The sequence below is a fragment of the Cetorhinus maximus genome, chromosome 18, assembly GCF_964194155.1.
Source record: "Cetorhinus maximus chromosome 18, sCetMax3.hap1.1, whole genome shotgun sequence".
In the NCBI taxonomy this organism is placed as follows: Eukaryota; Metazoa; Chordata; class Chondrichthyes; order Lamniformes; family Cetorhinidae; genus Cetorhinus; species Cetorhinus maximus.
In genome coordinates this window covers 81,638,779-81,660,281 of record NC_135896.1, presented here as the reverse complement: position 1 = coordinate 81,660,281, position 21,503 = coordinate 81,638,779, and the positions used below count along the sequence as shown (strand labels likewise).

General features: G+C 48.8%; 1 protein-coding gene across 1 annotated transcript in view; it reads right to left on the bottom strand.

The window, feature by feature from the left end:
- The window catches only part of plekhh1 (pleckstrin homology domain containing, family H (with MyTH4 domain) member 1), a 155,946-nt gene that overhangs the window by 48,238 nt on the left and 86,205 nt on the right, over window positions 1–21,503 (bottom strand). The window contains exons 7-14 of the mRNA XM_078563061.1: window positions 19,866–20,845; window positions 11,983–12,061; window positions 8,584–8,675; window positions 6,010–6,160; window positions 4,035–4,174; window positions 2,327–2,437; window positions 2,099–2,185; window positions 137–295 (exon numbers count right to left, since the gene is read on the bottom strand). Coding sequence (XP_078419187.1) covers window positions 137–295; window positions 2,099–2,185; window positions 2,327–2,437; window positions 4,035–4,174; window positions 6,010–6,160; window positions 8,584–8,675; window positions 11,983–12,061; window positions 19,866–20,845 — 1,799 coding nt within the window. The remainder of the gene's footprint in view (window positions 1–136; window positions 296–2,098; window positions 2,186–2,326; window positions 2,438–4,034; window positions 4,175–6,009; window positions 6,161–8,583; window positions 8,676–11,982; window positions 12,062–19,865; window positions 20,846–21,503) is intronic.

The window sequence follows — 21,503 nt, the reverse complement described above, 5'->3', positions numbered from 1 at the left end:
CAGAAGCGGACCCACTGCTTCTCAGTGTGGTACCAAAGGCGTATTGGCATGTCCTTACGGAACCAAAGGCACCGGGTAGGAGAGTGATTGCTTGACACTTTAACAGTCTTGGCTGAAGTTCCCATCAGCCTCTTACCTTGGTCAGCCAGCCTCTGACAGAAGGCTTTGATTCAATCTGTGTGATGACAGGGCTGGCCAGCTGAACCTTCAGAATGCTCTGGAGTACTCGGATCCATTCCTCCAGGATGTTTGGGGAGTCGGCAGTCAGGTAGTACGTCCTCTTCTCCGTCACCAGCTGCAGGAGAGACAAGCAGCAATGAATCATGATGGAGGATCTCTTCAGCCCCCTGTGAGTGCGTTGTAGTCCTCAGGTTCCCTGCAGTGAGGCTGCACTGCATCAATAAAAATTCTACTGCACACCCCATACTGGGTACATTGAGTATATTGGCTCCAATGTGTTTTAGGAAAAAACAAACTCAGCCCAACCCCCCTTTGGAATTGTGTAAAATGCTTTCAGTGATTTGGTTTGGTTTTTTTTGGACTTTTTTTTTGCCACAGAAAGGATTTGGAAATGGAGTTTGAATGTTGGGATTTTAAAACAAAAGATATTCACCATTATTTTTTTTTAAAGAAAGGCACCTCTGAAATGCTCTTAATATGCTACACGGAAGTACTCTTTCCCCGACAGTAAACAGATAAACAGTGTGTTCAAAATAAAAACAGAAAGTGCTGGAAATAGTCAGCAAGGTCTGGCAGAGTCTGTGGTGAGATTGCCTTCGTATTCAATAAGCACTTCACACCCATTGTGTTTGGAAGTCTCTGATCCCATCTGACCGTGAACAGAGGGATATATAGGGGGGGAGAAAAGGGGATGGAGAGACAGGTAGTCAGCAAAAACAGTGATGGACAATAATGCTTTTGAAGCAGAAAGCTACAGTGGCAGGCTCTGGTCAGATAGAAGTGGTTTGGTGTGCAGTAAGGAAGTTAACAATTATTTTGTTCAGGTGAAGTTGAAGTTGACAGTTGACCTGGCAAAGTGTAGAATGTTCATTCATTTGTGTGAACATGCGAGGTAAGTTTTACTGAGTGAGCTAAGTGAACCCACTTATAACTGAGGCTCTGCATGTTCACTTGCTGTGAAATGAAGTAGCTTAATGATTTGCAGTAAAACTTCCCAAGGGCGTTACATCAGACGTGTAATCAGGAGCATAATGTAGGGAAACGCGAACCCAACCACTTTGGCAGGAAGACGAGAAAGGCAGTACAATAAGTCCTCACTCAAAAGAATGGTTGCATTCCTGAAAATCATTACTTTAAGTGAACCAACTCCATGTGAATCACGGTTTCCCATAGGAATCAAATGTTAAAGCTGGAGTTATGTTTCTTCAGCCATTTCTTGCCCAGGAAAATCAATATACAAGTTGAAATACTGTTCCATACATGTGCAGAATTGTGCATTCCCAGCTGAAATAATTTGCAAAATTTAATATATAAATCATATGTACATAAATAATATATAAATGACTAATTCTAGAAGAAATACAATATACAATTAAATTATTTTAAAAAGTTACAGTACTTACCTCAGTTCAGTGCTTTTGGGTTGAGCAGGCTCGATTTAAGGGCAGAAATTGGTTGGTGCAGGTCGTAGCTGAAGTCCCAGAAGTACCTGTATCGACCAACTTCTGCCACTAGATGGTGCCCAAGGCTTCAGTGTGAGCTCAGAAGTGAAGCCTGGAGCAAAATAGAGGCCAGGAGGCAAGGGCGGGAAGCAGGGCAGGGAGTCGGCAAGGGCGGGAAGCAGGGCAGGGAGTCAGCAAGGGCGGGAAGCAGGGCAGGGAGTCTGCAAGGGCGGGAAGGACAGAACTCTGGATGAGCTCTAGCTTAGGTGCAAGGTGGGAGGCTGGCCAGGAGAGCACTGGAAGGGTCGGATCTGGAAGTAACAAAGGCGTGGGTGAGGGTTTCAGCGGCAGGAGGGCTGAGGCGGGATGGAGATGGAGGCAGGAGTTTGAACCCAGCGCCAGGGCAGGGATGGACGCTCCAAGCAAGCTTCTATATGTACTTTTTGTCATGCTGGATGAAAATGGGAGGTTCTCACCTGGAAGGTTTGTGCTCCTTCCCCACGAATGATGCGACAGGAGGAGTTGAGCTCAATCTGGCCTTGTGGCTTGCGGATGACATCGCTCTGCAGTGCCGACGGACAGAAAAAGGCACAGCAATATTGGTAAGAATTTAATGTGCCTTCGAAGCATCAAGTTCAGAAATCTCCAATATTAAACCGAGCATCTCCATTTCTACCCTCAAGGCTCCGACTTGGGATACTTACAGGTGACTTGTAGTAAAGGATCTCGCCGTTTCTCAGCACAAACCATCGCCTCTTCCATGTCTTCACCTGGCCCCCCATCTTCAGCAGGTAACCAGATTTCTCTAAAGGCTCCTGCAATCAACAGACACGTGGACGGATCAGGGAGTCTGCAAACACCCGAGGGAGGAAACTGTACCGTCTCTAGCAGCCTCCAGGGGAGGTGAGGGGGAGTCAGTCAGGAACTAGCCAGTAGATTTTGTCGACTCTGTTAGATTGTGCTGGAGTTTTCAGTTCCATGAACCGACAGGGAGAACAAAAATCTAAGGAACATTAGAAAAAGAGGGATGGGGGAGAAAGGCTGGCGACTGACAGTCAGGAATTATCTAATCAGATGAGGCAGAGTCTGTTTGCTTCCCAGTCGGCTGTGGGAAGGCGGTGTGAGTGGAGGCAGTGTGGTAGGGGGTGGGAGGTCATCGAGTGTGGCACAGAAGGAGGTCACTTGGCCCATTCAGTAAGTGCCAGTTCTCTGTAGAGCCATCCAGTCAGTGCCATTCCCCGCCACTATCTCTGTCGATCTGCAAGTTTAATTCCCTCAAATGCCCAACAATCCAATTTCCTTTTAAGATCATCGATCGTCTCTGCTTCCACCAACCTCGCAGGCAGCGGGTTCTAGGCCATTACCGCTCACTGAGTTAGAAACATTTTCCTTACGCCCTCCTTGTATCTCCTGCCCAAAGCCTTCAATCTGTGTCCCCTGGTCCTTGTGCCATCAGCTAATAGGAACAGCTTTCCTTTGTCTACCTTATCCAAACCTGTCAGAATCTTGTACACCTGTATCAGATCTCCCCTCAATCTCCTTTGCTTCATGGAGAACATCCCAGCTTCTTCAACCTAACCACGTGGCTAAAATCCCTCACCCCGGAACCATTCTGGTCAATCTCCCCTGCACCCTCTCAAGGACCCTCACCTCCCCACCCCTTCCTAAAGTGTGGTGACCAGAACGGGACATAATATTCTAGCTGTGGCCTAACCAGAGCTTTAAAAAGGTTCAGCATAACTTACCTGCTTTAATACTCAAGACCTCTATTTATGAAACTGAGCATCCCATGTCTTGTAATGACACTTGTAGAATACGTCTGGTCAGAGTAGGTAACCCTCTGGGAGCATTACCTTCAATTAGTTCTGCATCCCGCTCCCTGAAGGTGTGATAAATTAGGAAGAAGCACAGCATACACCCCAGCATAGACCTATTGGCTGAATGGGCTGTTTCTGTGCAGTAAATGATGTGAAATACAGGTACAGTGTCTCAAACCCGGCTAGCCTAAAAGCTGGCCATGTCTGAAAACCATACATTTTTTAAGCTGCCCACATGAATCCTCAATTGTTTCCTGTTCTTTTTTGGCTTACTTTGGTTCATGTGGTGTAAACACAGAGGATAGCCAAGGACAAATGTCACACGGTCAGACTGGAACCGGCTAGGAGCACAGGAGAATCCGAAAGGCTTGTAAATGGGCCAGGTGAATTAATTTACAACAACCTGGGAGGGAACTGCCCAGCAGAGATGGTTGTGTGGAGCTTGCACCCACACAGGCCGAATACATGTAAATAACTCTTATTTTGGGGTGTGAATGTTTTGCCCCAGGGTCGTTCAATGGATGCTCTAATCCCTTAAGGTGATGTCTGATCAGTGGCCCTAACGTACTGAAAGGACAGTCTGCTGATCACCTACATTGCAGCCGCTCTCTGTCGAGTAGATGGAGCAGGTTCGGAGGAGCTTGTGCTCAGGTTCAGAGTAATCACTGTCCACGGAGCAGGCATCAGGAGGGATGGCATAATCACTTTCAGAACTGATGGAGGACATCGAGACCCCTGCGGAGAAAGACACACGGTGATTTTTCCCTCATTCATAAACCGCTTCAATCACATGCATTAGCTAAGAGCAGCTAATGAAGGGATTAGAAGTTAGGAACAGGAGGAGGCTTCACAATTCAATCAGAGTGCCTTGATTCCAGATCCCTTAATATCCCTGCTCAACAAAAATCTATCAATCGGAGTTTTGAAAATTTCAATTGACCCCCCAGCCTCAATAGCATTTGGGGAGAGAGTTCCAGATTTCCACTACCCTTTGTGTGAAGAAGTGCTTTCTGACATTGCCCCTGTGTGCCTTCCAATTCACCAGCAGCCTCTAATTTCGAGGTTATGCCCCCTGGTTCCGGACTCCCCCACCAGATGAAATAGTTTCCCCCTATCTACCTTATTAAATCCTTTAATTATCTTTTTTCTTTATTCTTTCATGGGATTGCCCCTCGAATGCTCCTGAATTGAGGGCAGTTAAGAGTCAACCACGTTACTCTAGGTCTGGAGTCACATGTAGGCCAGACCAGCTAAGGATGGCAGATTTCCTTCCCTGAAGGACATTAACGAACCAGATGGGGTTTTACGACAATCGATGATAGTTGTCATGGTCACCATTACTGAGAAGAGCTTTCAATTCCATGCTTTATTAATTGAATTTAAATTCCACTGTGTTGAGATTTGAACGTGTCCTGAAAGCAATAGCCTAGGCCCCTGGATTACTAGTCCCGTGACATTACCACGAGACCCTCATCTCCCCCTTGAACACTTCAATGGGGTCACCCCTTATGGGGGCGTGCATGCACAGGATAACCTAAACCAGAAATCTTGCAGTGCCAGGAGGACCTGCTTATACCTCAATCGTCCAATCAGATAGGCGCTGCATTGGTCTACTCTGTAAACCCAAACCTTACACTCTGACCTTTCTCAGTGCACCAAGGATGTACTAGATTAAATCCAACTACAATCTTGTAAGACTCATTTAAATTGTGGCAATGTGACAAAATTCATGTTCAGTTCTCACCTAGGTGGCCTCAACACTGATGGGCCCCCAATTTACTCACGATTCCATGAGCTGTGTGTAATTTTATGTTTTATATAAAGGAGGGTCTCTTCACTGTAGTTAGCAAGTGTTCACAATACAGGTTAGATGCAGTGGAGAATGTCCTGAGCACTAACACCATCAAACTTCTCCAAGATCTGTCAGCCATCATGGCCCCACATCCCCTCATTGTGCCACCTCGCTCCTCTCCAACAAAAGCCTCCTACAAAGCTATCTCTTTGTAGCTGCCTACAATCGCCACCTCAATCACTTCTGCTGGGTTATTCCCATCTCGGGGCGAGGTTCTTTAAAGGTTCTTTACAGTGTCAGCCCTGGCCCAGTACTCTCACCTCTGGGTCAGGAGGCCGTGGGTTCAAGTTCCACTCTCAGGAACCGGAACACACAATCCAGGCTGATGCTTCAGTGCAGTACTGAGGGAGTGCTGCACTGTTGGAGGTGCTGTCTTTTCGATGAGACTCCATCTGCTCTCCCTGGTGGGTTGTGAAAGATCCCATGAAATGATTTCGACAACTACCAAGGGAGTTCTGCCCAGCATCCTGGCCAATATTTATCCCTTGGGGTAAAACTAATTATCTGGTCATTGGAACATTACTGTTTGTGGGAGCTTGCTGTGCACAATTTGGTTGCTGCATTTCCAACTTTACACTTCGAAAGTGCTTCATTGGGCGTGAAGTGCTGTTGGAGGTCCTGAGGTCATGACAGGCGCTATATAAATGCAAGTTATTTTCTTCTACTCACTGAGGACTGCCGCCAGCGCACTCAGTTTCCAATCCCGTCGATCGCCTACCTCTTTTTACAGCTCGGGGGCTGCCAGGGCCACTGTTTTTCCTTGACTCGGACCCCACGGTGGATGTTCTGAAGCTGGCTTGGGAGCTGCTGTCATCGTCGGATCCCGAGGACTCATCCGGGAAGGGAATGCTGCTGATTTGTGTGGCTTTCTGTGAAAAGTCCGTCAGGAAGAAAGGAATCAGCCATTTGTTTTGGACAAACATCAAGCAGTTAAAAATGCCCAACCCAATCTCCCACTTAGGGTTTAGGATTGGGGTGGAGAAATATCCAGGTCATTCCTTAGGGCTGCCAAAACTCCAGGATTGGCCTGCAGAGTCCAGGACATTGCTGTGAGCAAAAACCCAGGAGAAATATCACAGGGGAATTGAAAAATAATTGTAAATTGTTTTAATTTATATTGAGCACTTGCATTTATTAGTTGTAAAACTATCGGAGATGGGGAAATTGGCTGTTTGACTGAGAGTCAAGACTCATTCACATCGAGTACCAGAGAGTCAGTTTTCTGTACATTCATTGAGAGAAGGACATACATTCCGAGGATGGACGTTTCTGGCATTCAACAGGGAGAAGGGGGATTGGGGTTGTGGGGCAGGACCTCACTTGAATTACTTTACTCTGCTTCCTGCCTGGCACCTGGCCAGACTGAGAGGCTGTCAGGAGGGAAGGGGAGGCCAGCAGAGGCTGTGGGGAGGAGAGGGGAGGCCAGCAGAGGCTGTGGGGAGGGGAGGGGAGGCCAGCAGAGGCTGTGGGGAGGGGAGGGGAGGCCAGCAGAGACTGTGGGGAGGGGAGGGGAGGCCAGCAGAGGCTGTCGGGCGGGGAGGGGAGGCCAGCAGAGGCTGTGGGGAGGGGAGGGGAGGCCAGCAGAGGCTGTGGGGAGGGGAGGGGAGGCCAGCAGAGGCTGTCGGGCGGGGAGGGGAGGCCAGCAGAGGCTGTGGGGAGGGGAGGGGAGGCCAGCAGAGGCTGTGGGGAGGGGACGGGAGGCCAGCAGAGGCTGTGGGGAGGGGAGGGGAGGCCAGCAGAAGAAGGCTGCAGCCAAGGAGTGGAGTGGAGGAGGTCCTGATCAGCGACAGCCACATCCTGCAGCCATTAATCTAAGTGGCTGCGGAATCTGAGGCACAACCTCATTCAAATGTTATAATTACTGACACACCTCTCGGGAACAGGCCACTTGCTTGGCTCCTGGTTAAACAGGAAATAGGCACATTTTCAGGAGGTTGGTGGGTGGGGGTAGGGGCGGGGGGATCAGGATTCTCTTTTTTAAGAATTTAACTCCCCCTCCCACACTCCAGTCGTGGGCTGATAAAAACCACAGCCACAGTGTCAATGGTAAAACATTTGAGAAAGTTTTTCTTCAATGTTTTCAAACACGACACCATGACACAAAGCGCCTCCTCCCCACAGTCCACATGTGACACTCAGAACCAGAGAATATGGAAGTGACATCTCTGTAAGTGTTGAACATGGTGCGAGAGGCCAGTGATGACCAGTCACTGCTTGTCACCAGCTGGGGAAAGCACAGAGTAAGAGAATGGGCAAATGGTTAATGATGAAACCGTGTATGATTAACCAATGAGCAGGTTGTAACCCTGCTGAACTGGGGACCAAAGCTCTGGCCTCAGGTGGAGTACTTGTGTCCAATGGGAGTGGAGGGACAACCTCCCCTCTAATCACATCTAGCTGCTGATAAGGGATTGTGAGACAGGATAATGACCTGCTCACATACAAAGGGCCCTTGTTATGGAAACAATGCAGACTGGGCATGGAGCAGTGTAAGAAATGGATTGCCTCATGGGCTGTTAGCAATGGAAGAGGGAAGAATCATTTCTAATGTGCCTCCCCAGTGACCTATACACAATTTAGTACATGGACAATGAGGCCTGTACTCATGCCAGCCGGGGTGATGGCTGACATGCTCCTACTGGCCTCAGTATCTTCTGTTGAATGGGAGAGATACAATCAGCTGGTGTTCTCACTCCTGATCTCTATCCCAGCAAATCCTTCCAGGAAGTGTGGATGTGAGGCAAAAGTAAAGGGATGGACCTAGCTGCAACACCCCTCACCCCATCGACCATCTTAAACATTGACTCTTTCCACCATCAGTGCACAGTAGCAGCAGTGTGTACCATCTACAGGATGCACTGCAGGAACTCGCCAAGTCTCCTTCGACAGCACCTTGCAAACTCATGACCTCTACCATCAAGAAGACCAAGGGCAGCAGACGCATGGAAACACCACCATCTGCAAGTTCCCCTCCAAGCCACACACCATCCAGAACTGGAACTGTATCGCCCGTTCCTTTACCACATCGACTGCAGAGGTTCAAAGAGGCGGCTCACCACCACATTCTCGAGGCGCAGCTAAGGATGGGTGGCAAAACCCATATCCCTAAAATGAATTAGCAAGAAACAACCTGCCTTGTAATAGCCTCAGCCCACAGCTGACCCTCCATATGCCTATGAAGTGCGAACATCGCTCCCTAGTGGCAAGGTTACAACATGTTTGGAAAGTCCTAACAGTTCTTTGTGGGTCATATCTGGTCAATAAGCTTTGGCAAAACATTTTATTGTCTTACCCCTTTCAAGGTGGTGTAGACAGGAACAGTCACGTTCTTGTAAATGAGGTGTGTGAAGGGACCAGAGGTTATACTCGCAGGAAGGTTTGACACTGGAGAGCAAAACAGAAAAATGTAGGAGGTTAGCATGAGGGTGAAGAGTCTAGAACTTAACACTTACCGGTTCGAATTGTAACATTTCCTCACACTGCAAGATCTACTCGACTTCTGGCCAATCCCCTGCCTTCTGGCAGTGAGGAGACTTGTCCATCATTTTGAAGCCTAAACATTTTGAGGCATTTAAGTCTGGCAGGCGAGCTGCAGGGGACCAATCAGACTTCTCACCAAATTGAGGCCTCAAATATCAGGCCAGGGTAACCCCCGGTGACGTAAGGCATCACGGGGCGTGAGGTTCCTGGGTTGGAACAGATTAATTTTACAGGTTCCTGCTCCTCCAAAGCCCATGAAAATAATTCGACAGTTACCTTTCCTGGGCCCTTTCGGTTCCATCACCAGTGGATCTGGTCAGAGTGAGCACAGCGCAGGCTCCAACCAGTCCACACCTAAAATCAGGATTGGCTTCCAATTTAGGGCATAGGACCTTGATTTTCATATGGAAAGGGGCCTATTGCTCAAAGTAGGTGGGCACTTCTGGCACTCGGTGGGTGGCCCTTTCAAAATGGAGCCAGCTGCACTGCTGGTGTTAATAGGGAGGTTAGGCCTCTGAGCCCATTGTGGGACCTTCAGCTTTCCGTTAATGTCAAGTGAAGAGCACTCAAGAGGGAAGGCCCTATGTCACTTAGACTGAGACTCCCTGGAGGGGATTGGATCTCATATCAGCACATATCTCCTGCTTGGTTCTGTTAGGAAATAAAATGCTGAACCTGGCAATGAGACTCGTATTCAACGATCAAGAATCAGAGGAGATTCATCAGTGTCGGTGGCACAGGTTCAACCCTATCTGAGAATCAGACAGCCCACGCTCACTGGTGACACTGAAATGACTGTGGGAAAGGTCTCACAGGAGGGGGTAATCTAGGACAATGGAGGCTTATTTTTCCTTGTGGGGCCTACTTTCTGTGGTCCCCCTGGCCCCATAAAGGGAATTAAAACACACCTCCAAGTTCTGGCCTCTTCACCTTTCTGGCAGGGGCTAACACTCTTCATCCCAGCTGGACAGCAGCTCCCCTGCTCAGGCCTGAGAACAAATCGCAGTCAAGGCCAGATGTTGTCTGCAAATCCTGGCCTTCATGCTTAAACAAGGACCAGACCAGATCAGACCCAACCAGACCCCAGCCTGCATGCTTAAAGAAGGGCCGGACCAGACCAGACCCCCAGACCAGAACAGACCCCAGGACCAAACCCCGGCCTGCATGCTTAAAGAAGGACCAGACCAGACCAGACCCCAGACCAGACCCTGGCCTGCATGCTTAAAGAAAGACCAGAGCAGACCCCAGACCAGATCAGACCAGACCCCAGACCAGACCCTGGCCTGCATGCTTAAAGAAAGACCAGACCAGACCCCAGGACCAGACCCCAGACCAGACCCTGGCCTGAATGCTTAAAGAAAGACCAGACCAGACCCCAGACCAGATCAGACCAGACCCCAGACCTGACCCTGGCCTGCATGCTTAAAGAAAGACCAGACCAGACCCCAGACCAGACCCTGGCCTTAATGCTTAAAGAAAGACCAGACCAGACCCTGGCCTGCATGCTTAAAGAAGGACTAGACCAGACCCCAGACCAGTTCCAGACCAGAGCCCAGACCAGACCCCGGCCTGCATCCTTAAAGAAGGACCAGACCAGCTTTGGGTAGGTGCCTTAGCTGCCCTTCGGAAAACCTGGGTAAAAAATCTCAGTTTGTGGGATCTGGACAGTTCACAAGCAGGTAAGTAACTTGGCTGATTTTAACTGCCCAAGTGATATAGGATAACAGCTGCAGGGGTGGACACTGAACCCTTTTATTGGTGAGATGGGCACCAGAGATAATCTAGGATTTCAGCATTTGCTCCCTTCCTCTGTGAAGGGGACAGAGAGCGTAACAAGCTAACAAACCTGACAATCCCAGCTGAAAATGGCCAAGAGTCAGATACAAAACCCAATGAAAACAATCTCATTTCTGCCAAGGAATAGAATTCATCTTTCCCTGCAGTCTCTTTGATTCCTTCGAACCCTCTTCAGATCCTGCCTCCCTGCCTTCTGTTTATTTAAAGCTTTGAAGCTGAGCTTGTGAGGATTTACCAGTAAACACAGCCCGCATTCCTTGGGCTTAATTACAGGGGGAAGCCCTTCCTTTTATCTGGGAGGTGAGCCGCAGGGAGTGAATGGGGGATTCCAGCTCCTGTTGGTTAGCTGTAGCAATCTGAGATCCAGTGGCTCCCATGGTCAGTTGTGCAGGTGTCAGAGTCAACGCCTTGAATGGCCACTGGAAGAGGCTTCTTGACCGCTCCGGTAGACTAATAGGGAAGGCTTACCTTCCAAACCAGGAGCCCCAGCCGGACGATTGAAGGGTCACCCACTCTGCACAAAGCAACTCCACTCGAAGGAGGCCTTACTGGGATCACCAACTCTGGTTGGACAGATTCCTGGAGGTTCCATCACATGACCTCACATCTCCAACTGGCCCTCCTGACCTCTTTTCCCATCCCCAATATAAATAATAAGAAACAAAAATGTTCAAAGAAAATGAAATTTAAAAAATAAACACCCAATATGATTCCTCTCCTGGAGTTTTTCTCGCGGCAGTGACCAGGAAATTCATCTTCAGTTCCTGAAGACTCCAAGGCAATCCTGGAGGGCTGGCAACCCTAGGCCTCTTGGGTTTAAGCCCTGCTCCAGACATTTGAGCTGACGCTCCAAGTGCGACACTGAGGGAGCGCTACACCGCTGAAGAAGCCATCTTTCAGGTGAGAAGTTAAACCGAAGGCCCCTGCTTGCCCTCTCAGGTGAATGTAAAAGGTTCTATGGCACTGTATGAAGAAGAGCAAGGGAGTTTCTCCCATGCCCTGGCTAATAGCTGTCCCACAACCAGCATGTTAAAACAGATTATAAATTCTCAATGCTGCCCATGGGGTCTTGCTATGCACCAACTGAGTTCTGCATTCCAATGACTACACTTCAAAAGTAGTTAATTGGCAGTAATATTGAGGTTGGAAAAGCTGATGTAGAAATGCAAGTCCTTCTTTCTTATGACTATATCCATCGATGAGGCCTCACAATCACGTTGACTAGTTGGTTTCGAAGTGCTGAGTAGGCTGTTGGGCCTACAAGATAGGCCTCATCAGAGATGAAGCCTGAGCACTGGTTTAATGATTCCACCCTCATACCCACCATTTGGGAAATGACTGTGATGCAGCGAAAGCAACACAGCTGCTCAAGCACGCAGTCAAGGAATGGTGTCACTTGAATAGCTGCACTTACGTCTCTTAGGGGAGCTGCTTCCAAAGGTCACGTCAGACATCCTCATGCCAGACTTGGCCAGGGCATAGATTCGACCTTCCTGTAAAGACAAGGGATGGACTCAATGGGGAGAATAAACTGATGGGAATCAGTCCCTGTGTACAAAGCTCAAAGTGACTCATCTCAAAGCACAATCTCTGTCTGAATAAGGGGAAGAGAAATGTAACTATTTAATCTGGAGGGGTTGGAGCTAACTTAGTTTGCCATGGCACAGTGGGTAGCATACTCACTCCTGAGTCAGAAGGGTATGGGTTCAAGTCCCATTCCAGGACTTGAGTACAAAATCTAGGCCAACTGTTCAGTGTAGTACTGAGGGTGTGCTGCACTATCAGAGGTGCCATATTTCAGATGAGACATTAAACTGAGGCCCTGACTGCCCTCTCAGGTGGTTGTAAAAGATCCCATGGTGTGACTTTGAAGAAGAGCAGGAAGTGTTCTCATTGCTGTCCTGGCCAGTATTTATCCCTCAACCGACATTGTTAGAACAGATAATCTTGCTACGATCACCGTGCTGTGTGTGGAATCGTGCTGTGTGAGAATTAGTTGCTGCATTTCCCACGTTACAACAGGCTGTAACCAACTTCATTGGTTGTAAAGCGTTTTGGGACATTCTGAAAGTCGCTGAATAAATATATTCCTTTCTTTAACCAGACAGATTGTTTCGCCAACCAAGGACAGTCATGGAGCATCACCTACACAATCATGAGCGAGTTATCAGTCGGTCTATCCCTCGTAGGACTGCTGCAGGTCGGGTTTTCCATGTTGATTCATTCTGGTGGGGCCCTTCCATTACTTCCTTTAAGTTTCAGCTTTGCAACTGTATTCCCCCCTCCCACTATCTTTCATCAGAACAAAGATTCTGGTTCCCGGATTGCTCAGAGGGTCATATGAATGAATAACAGCACATGCGGTCAGAGCTACAATATAATCTGATTGTCTCCCAACCTTGAAAGTAAAATAATTTGCAGAACTATGGGGAAGGAGCGGGGGAGTTGGGTCAGTCAGAAAGCTCTTCCAAATAGTCAGCACAGGCATGATGGGCTGAATGGTCTCTGTATGTGTTATCTATGCAAAACAAGAACTGAAAGACTAAAAGAGCTTAAGAAATACAGAACTTGCACTTGTGTCTGGACACTAGAGGAGAGGCATTGAATGAGGATGATGTGGCTGACTGTTCAAAGGTTGCGGAGAGGTCAAGAAAGGTTAGCTAGCACAATATGCCATAGTCACAGTCGCAAAACATTTCATTTGTGACTATATCTGCTGACGCTTCCATTATAATTTCCCATGTCTACATTGGATTGGAAACTGCTATGTAAACATGTCATGCTGTAATTATACCCCCCCATCAGTGGCAGCAGAGCAATGCCTTAGATTTGCATATACTGCCTCCTCAGCTTCTGGGTCAGAGAAGCTCCTCTGCTCCAATTAAATTAACTTCTCTGCTTCCCAATTTGACGCACGTTTTGGCATTAAATTATAAATAGCGGAAAGTCAAAGTATTAGAGGAAAATTAGGGTAGAATGTATGGCTTTAAGAATGAGAACTGAATTTTGGCTGTTTCTCAGGGTAAAAGTATGCCCTTCCCGCTGTACATATTTCAACTCAACAAGGACACTGACAGAAGTTTTGTTCCAGTGCTCAGGGGTGTCTCAGTCATGAGCTAAGGCATTAACTTCCCTTCTAACAATTGGTGGAAGAAACTTTGGACCTGCTTCACAGTGATGTCCTTGGATTTTGTGGTCTACTGAGTTAGTTCCTCCTCGAGGGTTTTAAGGGGGGCTCTGGAGCCCCCATGGGCAACATCAGAGCAGAGTGACGAATAATGAGTTGTGCATCCGGCATGCTTTGCATGTAAGTCTCACTATTACTTCTTGTAACATCTCCCTGCCATGGGATGAAAGGAGGCCTAGAGGTGGGGTGGGGGCCTGGAACTCACTGTCTGAAAGGGCGGTAGAGGTCGAAACCCTCATCGCATGCAGTAAAAAACACTTGGACATTCACTTGAAGTGCTATAACCTACAGGGTTATGGACCGAGAGCTGGAAAGTCGGATTAAGCTAGATAGTTCTTTCATCTAGCACATATATGATGGGCTGAATGGCCTCCTTCTGGCCTGTAAATTTTCTATGTTTCTATGATAACCCCAGAGACTATCGCAGTCATCAACAATGTTATGGGCCATACCTTTTTTTTAATATCCTGTCCAGTTTGGAAGATTAAGGGGCGATCTGATTGAGGTGTAAAAATGATTAAAGCTTTCGACAGGGTTGATAGAAGGTGCTGCCTCTGCTGGGGGAGCTCAGTACACAGGGACATGTCCTTGAAAATTAGAGCTAGGCTGTTTCGGGGGTGATTCCTGGAAATATTTCTTCACACAAAGGGTAGAGAAAATCTGGAGCTCTTTGGAGCTCTCTGAAGCATAATGAGAGAGGCAGTATTGGAGGGACTGACATCCTTGAAGGTGGATAAGTCACCAGGGCCGGATGGATTGTATCCCAGGTTGTTAAAGGAAACCAGGGAAGAAATAACGGATGCTCTGGGGATCATTTTCCAATCCTCACTAGATACAGGTGAGGTACCTGAGGATTGGAGATCTGCGAACATTGTACCATTATTTAAAAATGGTGCGAGGGATAGGCCAGAAATTTATAGGCCGGTCAGTCTGACTTCAGTGGTGGGCAAATTATTGGAATCAATTCTGAGAGACAGGATAAACTGTCACTTAGAAAGGAATGGATGATCAGGGACAGTCAGCGTGGTTTTGTTAGGAAAGGTCATGTCTTACGAACTTAATCAAATTTTTTGAGGAAGTAGCAAGGAGGATTGATGAGAATAATGCAATGGATGTTGTCTACATGGATTTCAGTAAGGCATGTGACAAGGTCCCACATGGCAGACTGGTCAGAAAAGAGAGACCCCATGGGGTACAGGGGGATGTGGCGATTTGGATCCAAAATTGGCTCAGCGACAGGAAACAAAGGATAATGGTCAATGGATGGTTTTGCAAATGGAAAACGGTTTCCACTGGTATTCCACAGGGATCAGTGTTGGGACCTTTGCTGTTTGTTGTATATATTAATGACTTGGACTTAAATGTGGGAGGCATGATCGGGAAACTTGCAGATGACACAAAAATTGGCCGTGTAGTTGATAGTGAAGAGGATGGCTGTTGTCTCCAGAATTACATGAATAGTTTGGCTGAGTGGGTAGAAAACTGGCAGATGGAATTCAATCTGGAAAAATGTGAGGTAACGCATTTGGGGAGGGCAAACAAAGCAAGGGAATAGTCAATCAATGGGAGGATTTGGGAGGCACAGACCTGATGGGCTGAATGGCCTCTTTGTGCGCCGTAACTTTTTTATGGTTTCTAAGTGAAAATTTCAAACTCAGATGTTTGTTAGATAATTTTTGTTAGACAATTCATTAAGGTTATGGAATGATGGCAAGGGGAGCTCCTCTTCCAATGTTCCTCACTATATTTCCTGGCACTACAGCGTGTGTACATGTATACACAAACACACACACATGCACACGTGTGCACACATACCACACGAACAGATAAATTAGGAGCAGTGGGCCATTTGACCCCTTGAGCTGCTCTGCCATTTGATAAGATCATGGCTGACCTGATTACACACACACACAGACACACACGCGTACACACACAGACACACACGCACGTGCATGCACGCACACACACGCGCGTGCGCACACACAGACACATGCGCGCGCACACACACACACACACACTCAGACATATGCACGCACACACACGCGCGTGCACACACACACATGTGCGTGCATGCACGTACACACACACATACACACACACACACACACACACAGAGGAAACACCCCCACCAACTAAATGGACACTGTTTGGTTTTAATATGTCAAAAACAGAGCAAACAAAATAAAAGTTGAAGTCAGAATATCAATATCAGGTTACCCTAAACAGGCTGGGGTCCTGTTCCCTCGAAAAGAGGACACTAAGAGGTGACCCGATAGAGGTCTTTAAATTTATGAAGCGTTAATAGGGTAGATATAGAGATGCTTCCACTTGTAAAGGAGCCCAAAACTAGGGGTGATAAATCTAAGATAAAGATAATCACTAATAAATCCAATCGGGAATTCAGGAGAAACTTCGTCACCCAGAAAGTGATTAGAATGTGGAACCTGCTACCACAAGGAATGGTTCAGGTGAATGGAGTAGGTACATTTAAGGGGCAGCTGGATAAACACATGAGGGAGAATGGAGTGGAAGAATATGCTGATCGAACCAGATGAAGAGAGGTGGGAGGAGGCTCATGTGGAGCATGAGCACTGGCACAGACCGGCTGGGCTGAATGGCCTGTTTCTGTGCTGTAGTTTCTATTTAGACATACGCTTCTGATTCACGGTGAACAAAGTCACACAAGATCTGTTCAAATATTTGTTCGGCTAAGTAGGGCTGAATTTTACAGCCCCCCCGCCCCACCCCGAGGTGGGACTGCACATAAAATTGGGTGCCTTGCTCATCGCCTACCCACCCCTGCCAGTCCCACAGGTACTTTTCCCGTGGCGGTGGAGGCTGGCACCAAGTGCCCAGGTCACCTAGTAAAAGCTGAGGGCCCTTTGGCCAGGCGATGAGGAATGCCTCCTGTTTGGAGGTGGAAGCCTGAATCTGACCAATTAGAGTGGGTTAAATGGCTGTGGGGCAACTTGACCAAGTGAAGCGCAGGCCTGAAGCCCGTCCACCCGCGTAAAATTCAGCTCATAGATAAATCATTCTATATATAAAAAACCCAGTAAGATCGGGAGTACTCATTATATACATGGCAATGAACCTTTTCTCTTTAAATACGCTGAGACAATTTCCCAAGGAAGCTTAGACATGTAATCCCAGTAATTGCTGTTTTCCTGTGGTTTGGAAAAAAAATTGCGTATGTTTGAAGATTCAGGCAGTCTTCTCTTCAGTCAGGAACCATATAATCACTTAGCGTGTCTCCGTGACAGTCCCGAGCAGTTCTCCTGAGGTAAATGGGAGAGGAGGGGGCAGTTTTGTTCGGGATCTGAGGGTACCCTCCCCAAGAGGATGGCATATGCCCTTGGCTGGCTGGAGGATCTGGGAGAGAAAGCAGCCCATCTTAAGGAAACTGGCAAGTAAGATTACTAAACCATGTGCCAGGTAGATGGGGCAAGACACCAGCTCAGGAAGCGCTGCCAGACTGACATTCACTGCTCACCCACGCTGATCCTTTTCTCTATCCTCATTCTTTCATGGGATGTGGGCGTCGCTGGCAAGGCCAGCATTTGTTGCCCATCCCTAATTGCCCTGGAACTCAGTGGCTTGAGGCCGTTGCAGAGGGCAGTTAAGAGTCAACCACATCGCTGTCGGCCTGGAGTCTCAGGTAGGCCAGACCGAGTAAATGGCAGATTTCCTTCCCTAAGGGACATTAGTGAACCAGCTGGGTTTTTACAACAATTGATGCTAGTTGTCATGGTCACCATTACTAAGACTAGCTTTATATTCTAAATTAGTTAATTGAATTTAAATCCCACCAGCTGCCATAGTGGCATTTGAACTCAGGTTCCCAGAGTAATAACCTAGGCCCCTGGATTACTAGCCCAATGACTAGTGATCCTGCACCCAACTTGACAATTCCTTCATCGCAGCTCATCACACAGCACACAATTCGACAGTTAAACAGCTCGGCACACTTGCATCCTTTATGGCAGCAGCCAGACAGATTGAGAGGCTGGTTATGAAGAGGGAAGGCGGCTGGGGAGTGAAGCAGAGGGGATTTGGGGTTGGGGGACCTAGGGGGTGGGAGGTGAGGCAGACATTCAGGGTCGAGAATTGAATTGGACACTAGGTAAGGGGTGTGGGGGATGGGGTCAGCCAATTGAGGGTATTGGATGGCAGGTTGGTTTCCAGGGTAGCTCGATAGGGTTGAGGGATTGAGGCTGGAGCAGAGGGAAATAGTCCTGTTCCTGGCACAGGGGAGACAGTGGCCTAGTGGGAATATCACTTGAATAATGGGGCCCAGAGGCCCAGACCAATGCTCTGGGGACATGGGTTCAAATCCCACCACAGTAGCTAGTGGAATTTAAACTCAGTTTAACAGCACTCTCACTCTTCCCCCAGTATAATACCACTCTCCCCCTCCCCCAGTATAACAGCACCCTCCCTCTCCCCCTGGGGGGAGAGTGCGATTATACTCAGGGAGAGAGATAGTGCTGTTATACCAGGGCCTGGGGAGAGTGTTGTTATACTGGGGGAGTGGGAGAGTGCTGTTATACTGGGGGAAAGGGAGAGTGCTATTATACTGGGGGAGAGGGAGAGTGTTGTTATACTGGGGGAGTGGGAGAGTGCTGTTATACTGGGGGAGTGGGAGAGTGCTGTTATACTGGGGGAGTGGGAGAGTGCTATTATACTGGGGGAAAGGGAGAGTGCTGTTATACTGGGGGAGTGGGAGAGTGCTGTTATACTGGGGGAGTGGGAGAGTGCTATTATACTGGGGGAGAGGGAGAGTGTTAGTTTACTGGGGGAGAGGGAGAGTGCTGTTATACTGGGGGAGAGGGAGAGTGCTATTATACTGGGGAGAGTGCTATTATACTGGGGGAGAGGGAGAGTGCTATTATACTGGGGGAGAGGGAGAGTGCTGTTATACTGGGGGAGTGGGAGAGTGCTATTATACTGGGGGAGAGGGAGAGTGCTAGTTTACTGGGGGAGAGGGAGAGTGCTGTTATACTGGGGGAGAGGGAGAGTGCTATTATACTGGGGAGAGTGCTATTATACTGGGGGAGAGGGAGAGTGCTATTATACTGGGGGAGAGGGAGAGTGCTGTTACACTGGGGGAGTGGGAGAGTGCTATTATACTGGGGGAGAGGGAGAGAGTGCTATTATACCGGGGGAGAGGGAGAGTACTGTTATACTGGGGGAGAGGGAGAGTACTATTGTACTGGGGGAGAGGGAGAGTACTATTGTACTGGGGGAGAGGGAGAGTACTATTGTACTGGGGGAGTGGGAGAGTGCTATTATACCGGGGGAGAGGGAGAGAGTGCTATTATACCGGAGGAGAGGGAGAGTACTGTTATACTGGGGGAGAGGGAGAGTACTATTGTACTGGGGGAGAGGGAGAGTACTATTGTACTGGGGGAGAAGGAGAGTGCTATTATACTGGGGGAGTGGGAGAGTGCTATTATACTGGGGGAGTGGGAGAGTGCTATTGTACTGGGGGAGAGGGAGAGTGCTATTGTACTGGGGGAGAGGGAGAGTGCTATTATACTGGGGGAGTGGGAGAGTGCTATTATACTGGGGGAGTGGGAGAGTGCTATTGTACTGGGGGAGAGGGAGAGTGCTATTATACTGGGGGAGTGGGAGAGTGCTATTGTACTGGGGGAGTGGGATAGTGCTGTTACACTGGGGGAGTGGGAAAGTGCTATTATACTGGGGGAGTGGGACAGTGCTATTATACTGGGGGAGAGGGAGAGTGCTATTGTACTGGGGGAGAGGGAGAGTGCTATTGTCTGGGGGAGTGGGAGAGTGCTATTGTACTGGGGGAGTGGGAGAGTGCTATTATACTGGGGGAGAGGAGATTTCTGCGATACTTGGTTGGAGAGCCCCTTCATACTGGTGGGCTCGGGTGGGGAGGGGTGCTCCATCTCCTGTAACTTTAGCGATGGACATTAAATGCTAGCCTAGCCAGCGAGCCCCCATGTCCAGTGTGAAAATGAAAAAAAATGCTGTGGGGGCTTGGGGCCGGCAGGGGCACAGAGCTGAGCGCTGTTACACTGAGAAAGAGGGTCCACGGGGGGAAGACATGTTCTGAACGTGCTGCAGGGAAAGTTTAACCTTACCCAAGAAGGAAAACGATGTAAGGGTGGCGGTGGAGGCTTGTTGATCGAGACACGTTTGGCACTTTCAGAATCCAATGCCTCTTTCGACACAGATGGCGATGGGAGGGAGAGCTCCTGTGTGGGAGAGCCATCACACTCTTCCGTTTCCATCTGCTCAGGAACATCGTCGATATCCGTCTCTTGTACCTGGATGGGTTGCCGTGGGAAGGCGATGGGTTTGAAGGAGCAGATGTCAATACAGACAATGTGGTTGAACCTCTCTGCGCCAGGCTGCGGTTGGCTGTAGTGTTTCTTCGCCAGCTGGATACTGTCCCTGGGCGCCAATGGAGTCCTTACCTTGGGCAGGGTCATGCTCGTGCCAATGCTGCTTTCCTTGGCAGTGAAGGTTTGTGGAGCGGGCCTTGGCGAGCGTGGTGAGGGCAGTTTAACAGGCGTTGTGGGAGGTATGCCAGGGCTTAGCGCATTGGTCTCACTTGAGGATGAGGAAGAGTCCAGCCTCTGTGAGCGGAACTTGCTGCTGAGTTCGTCAGATGAAACATCCTGGTCTGAGGCCAGCTGTGTGCTGGTCGATGAGGCTGAAGTACTCTTGTCTGAAGATGTTTTCAGCACAACAGTCTCTTTCGTCACTCGCAATGGAGGCACAGCCTGTTCAGCCCTCACTCCCTCAAGTTCGGAGCCACTGTCCACTGTGACACCTGACTGACCATCATGGGAGGAACCAGCAGGCTCCAGACTGCATGTGTCTGTCTTTGCACTTGCTTGGATTGGACTGCAACCCCGCTGATCTTCCGCATCGCCAAGTCTTCCTTCCTCTGCTGTTACCGTGGAGCTTTGCTGAAGTAGCTCTTTCCTATCCTCGGTGGGAAACTTTGTAACCTGGTCAGGCTTCTCGAATGTGGGGAGGGCCTGTGGAGTTGGTGGCACAGGAGGAGATTCCGAGATTTCCGTCAAATCTGCTCCTGGTCTCTTGCCTTGTAAATCTGTTCAATATAAAATCAGCCTCTGTTATTGTGAAACCCTTGACTCTACGACCATCAGTAATTGGATCCAGCCTCACTGAGTTGGAGATATTTTCTTATTATCGATAGTTAGTAGGGATGGAGGGGGAGGCGTGGCAGGTGCTGGGGGGGTTACAGGGTGAAGGGTTAATGTGGGTGTGGGCAACAGGGGGTGTTGGTAATGGAGGGCGGGGAGTGACAGAGGCTGGGGTGGTGATGAGGGCAGGAGGAGCGGGGATAGAGGAGGGAGAAGGGGGTAACAGTGGGTGAGAGGGGCGTGATGGGGGCAGGAAGGAGTGACACAAGAGGGAGGGGTGTGATGGGGTGGGGGAGGTGTGACTGAGGTGGGAGGGATGTCACAAACGGCTTTTTTGAAAGCCACGATTGAACCTGCCTCCACCACACCCTCAGGCAGTGTATTTAGGATCCTAACTACTCACTGTGTGAACAAGTTTTTCCTCATGTCGCCTCTGGTATTTTTTGCCATTCATGTTAAATCAGGGTCCTCTGGTTCTCGACCCTCCCCCAGTGGGAAATTTCTCCCTATCTACTATGCCCAGACCCCTCAAGATTTTGAATATCTCTATTGAATCTCCTCACAACCTTCTCTCCTCTAAGGAGGACGACCCCAGCTTCTCCA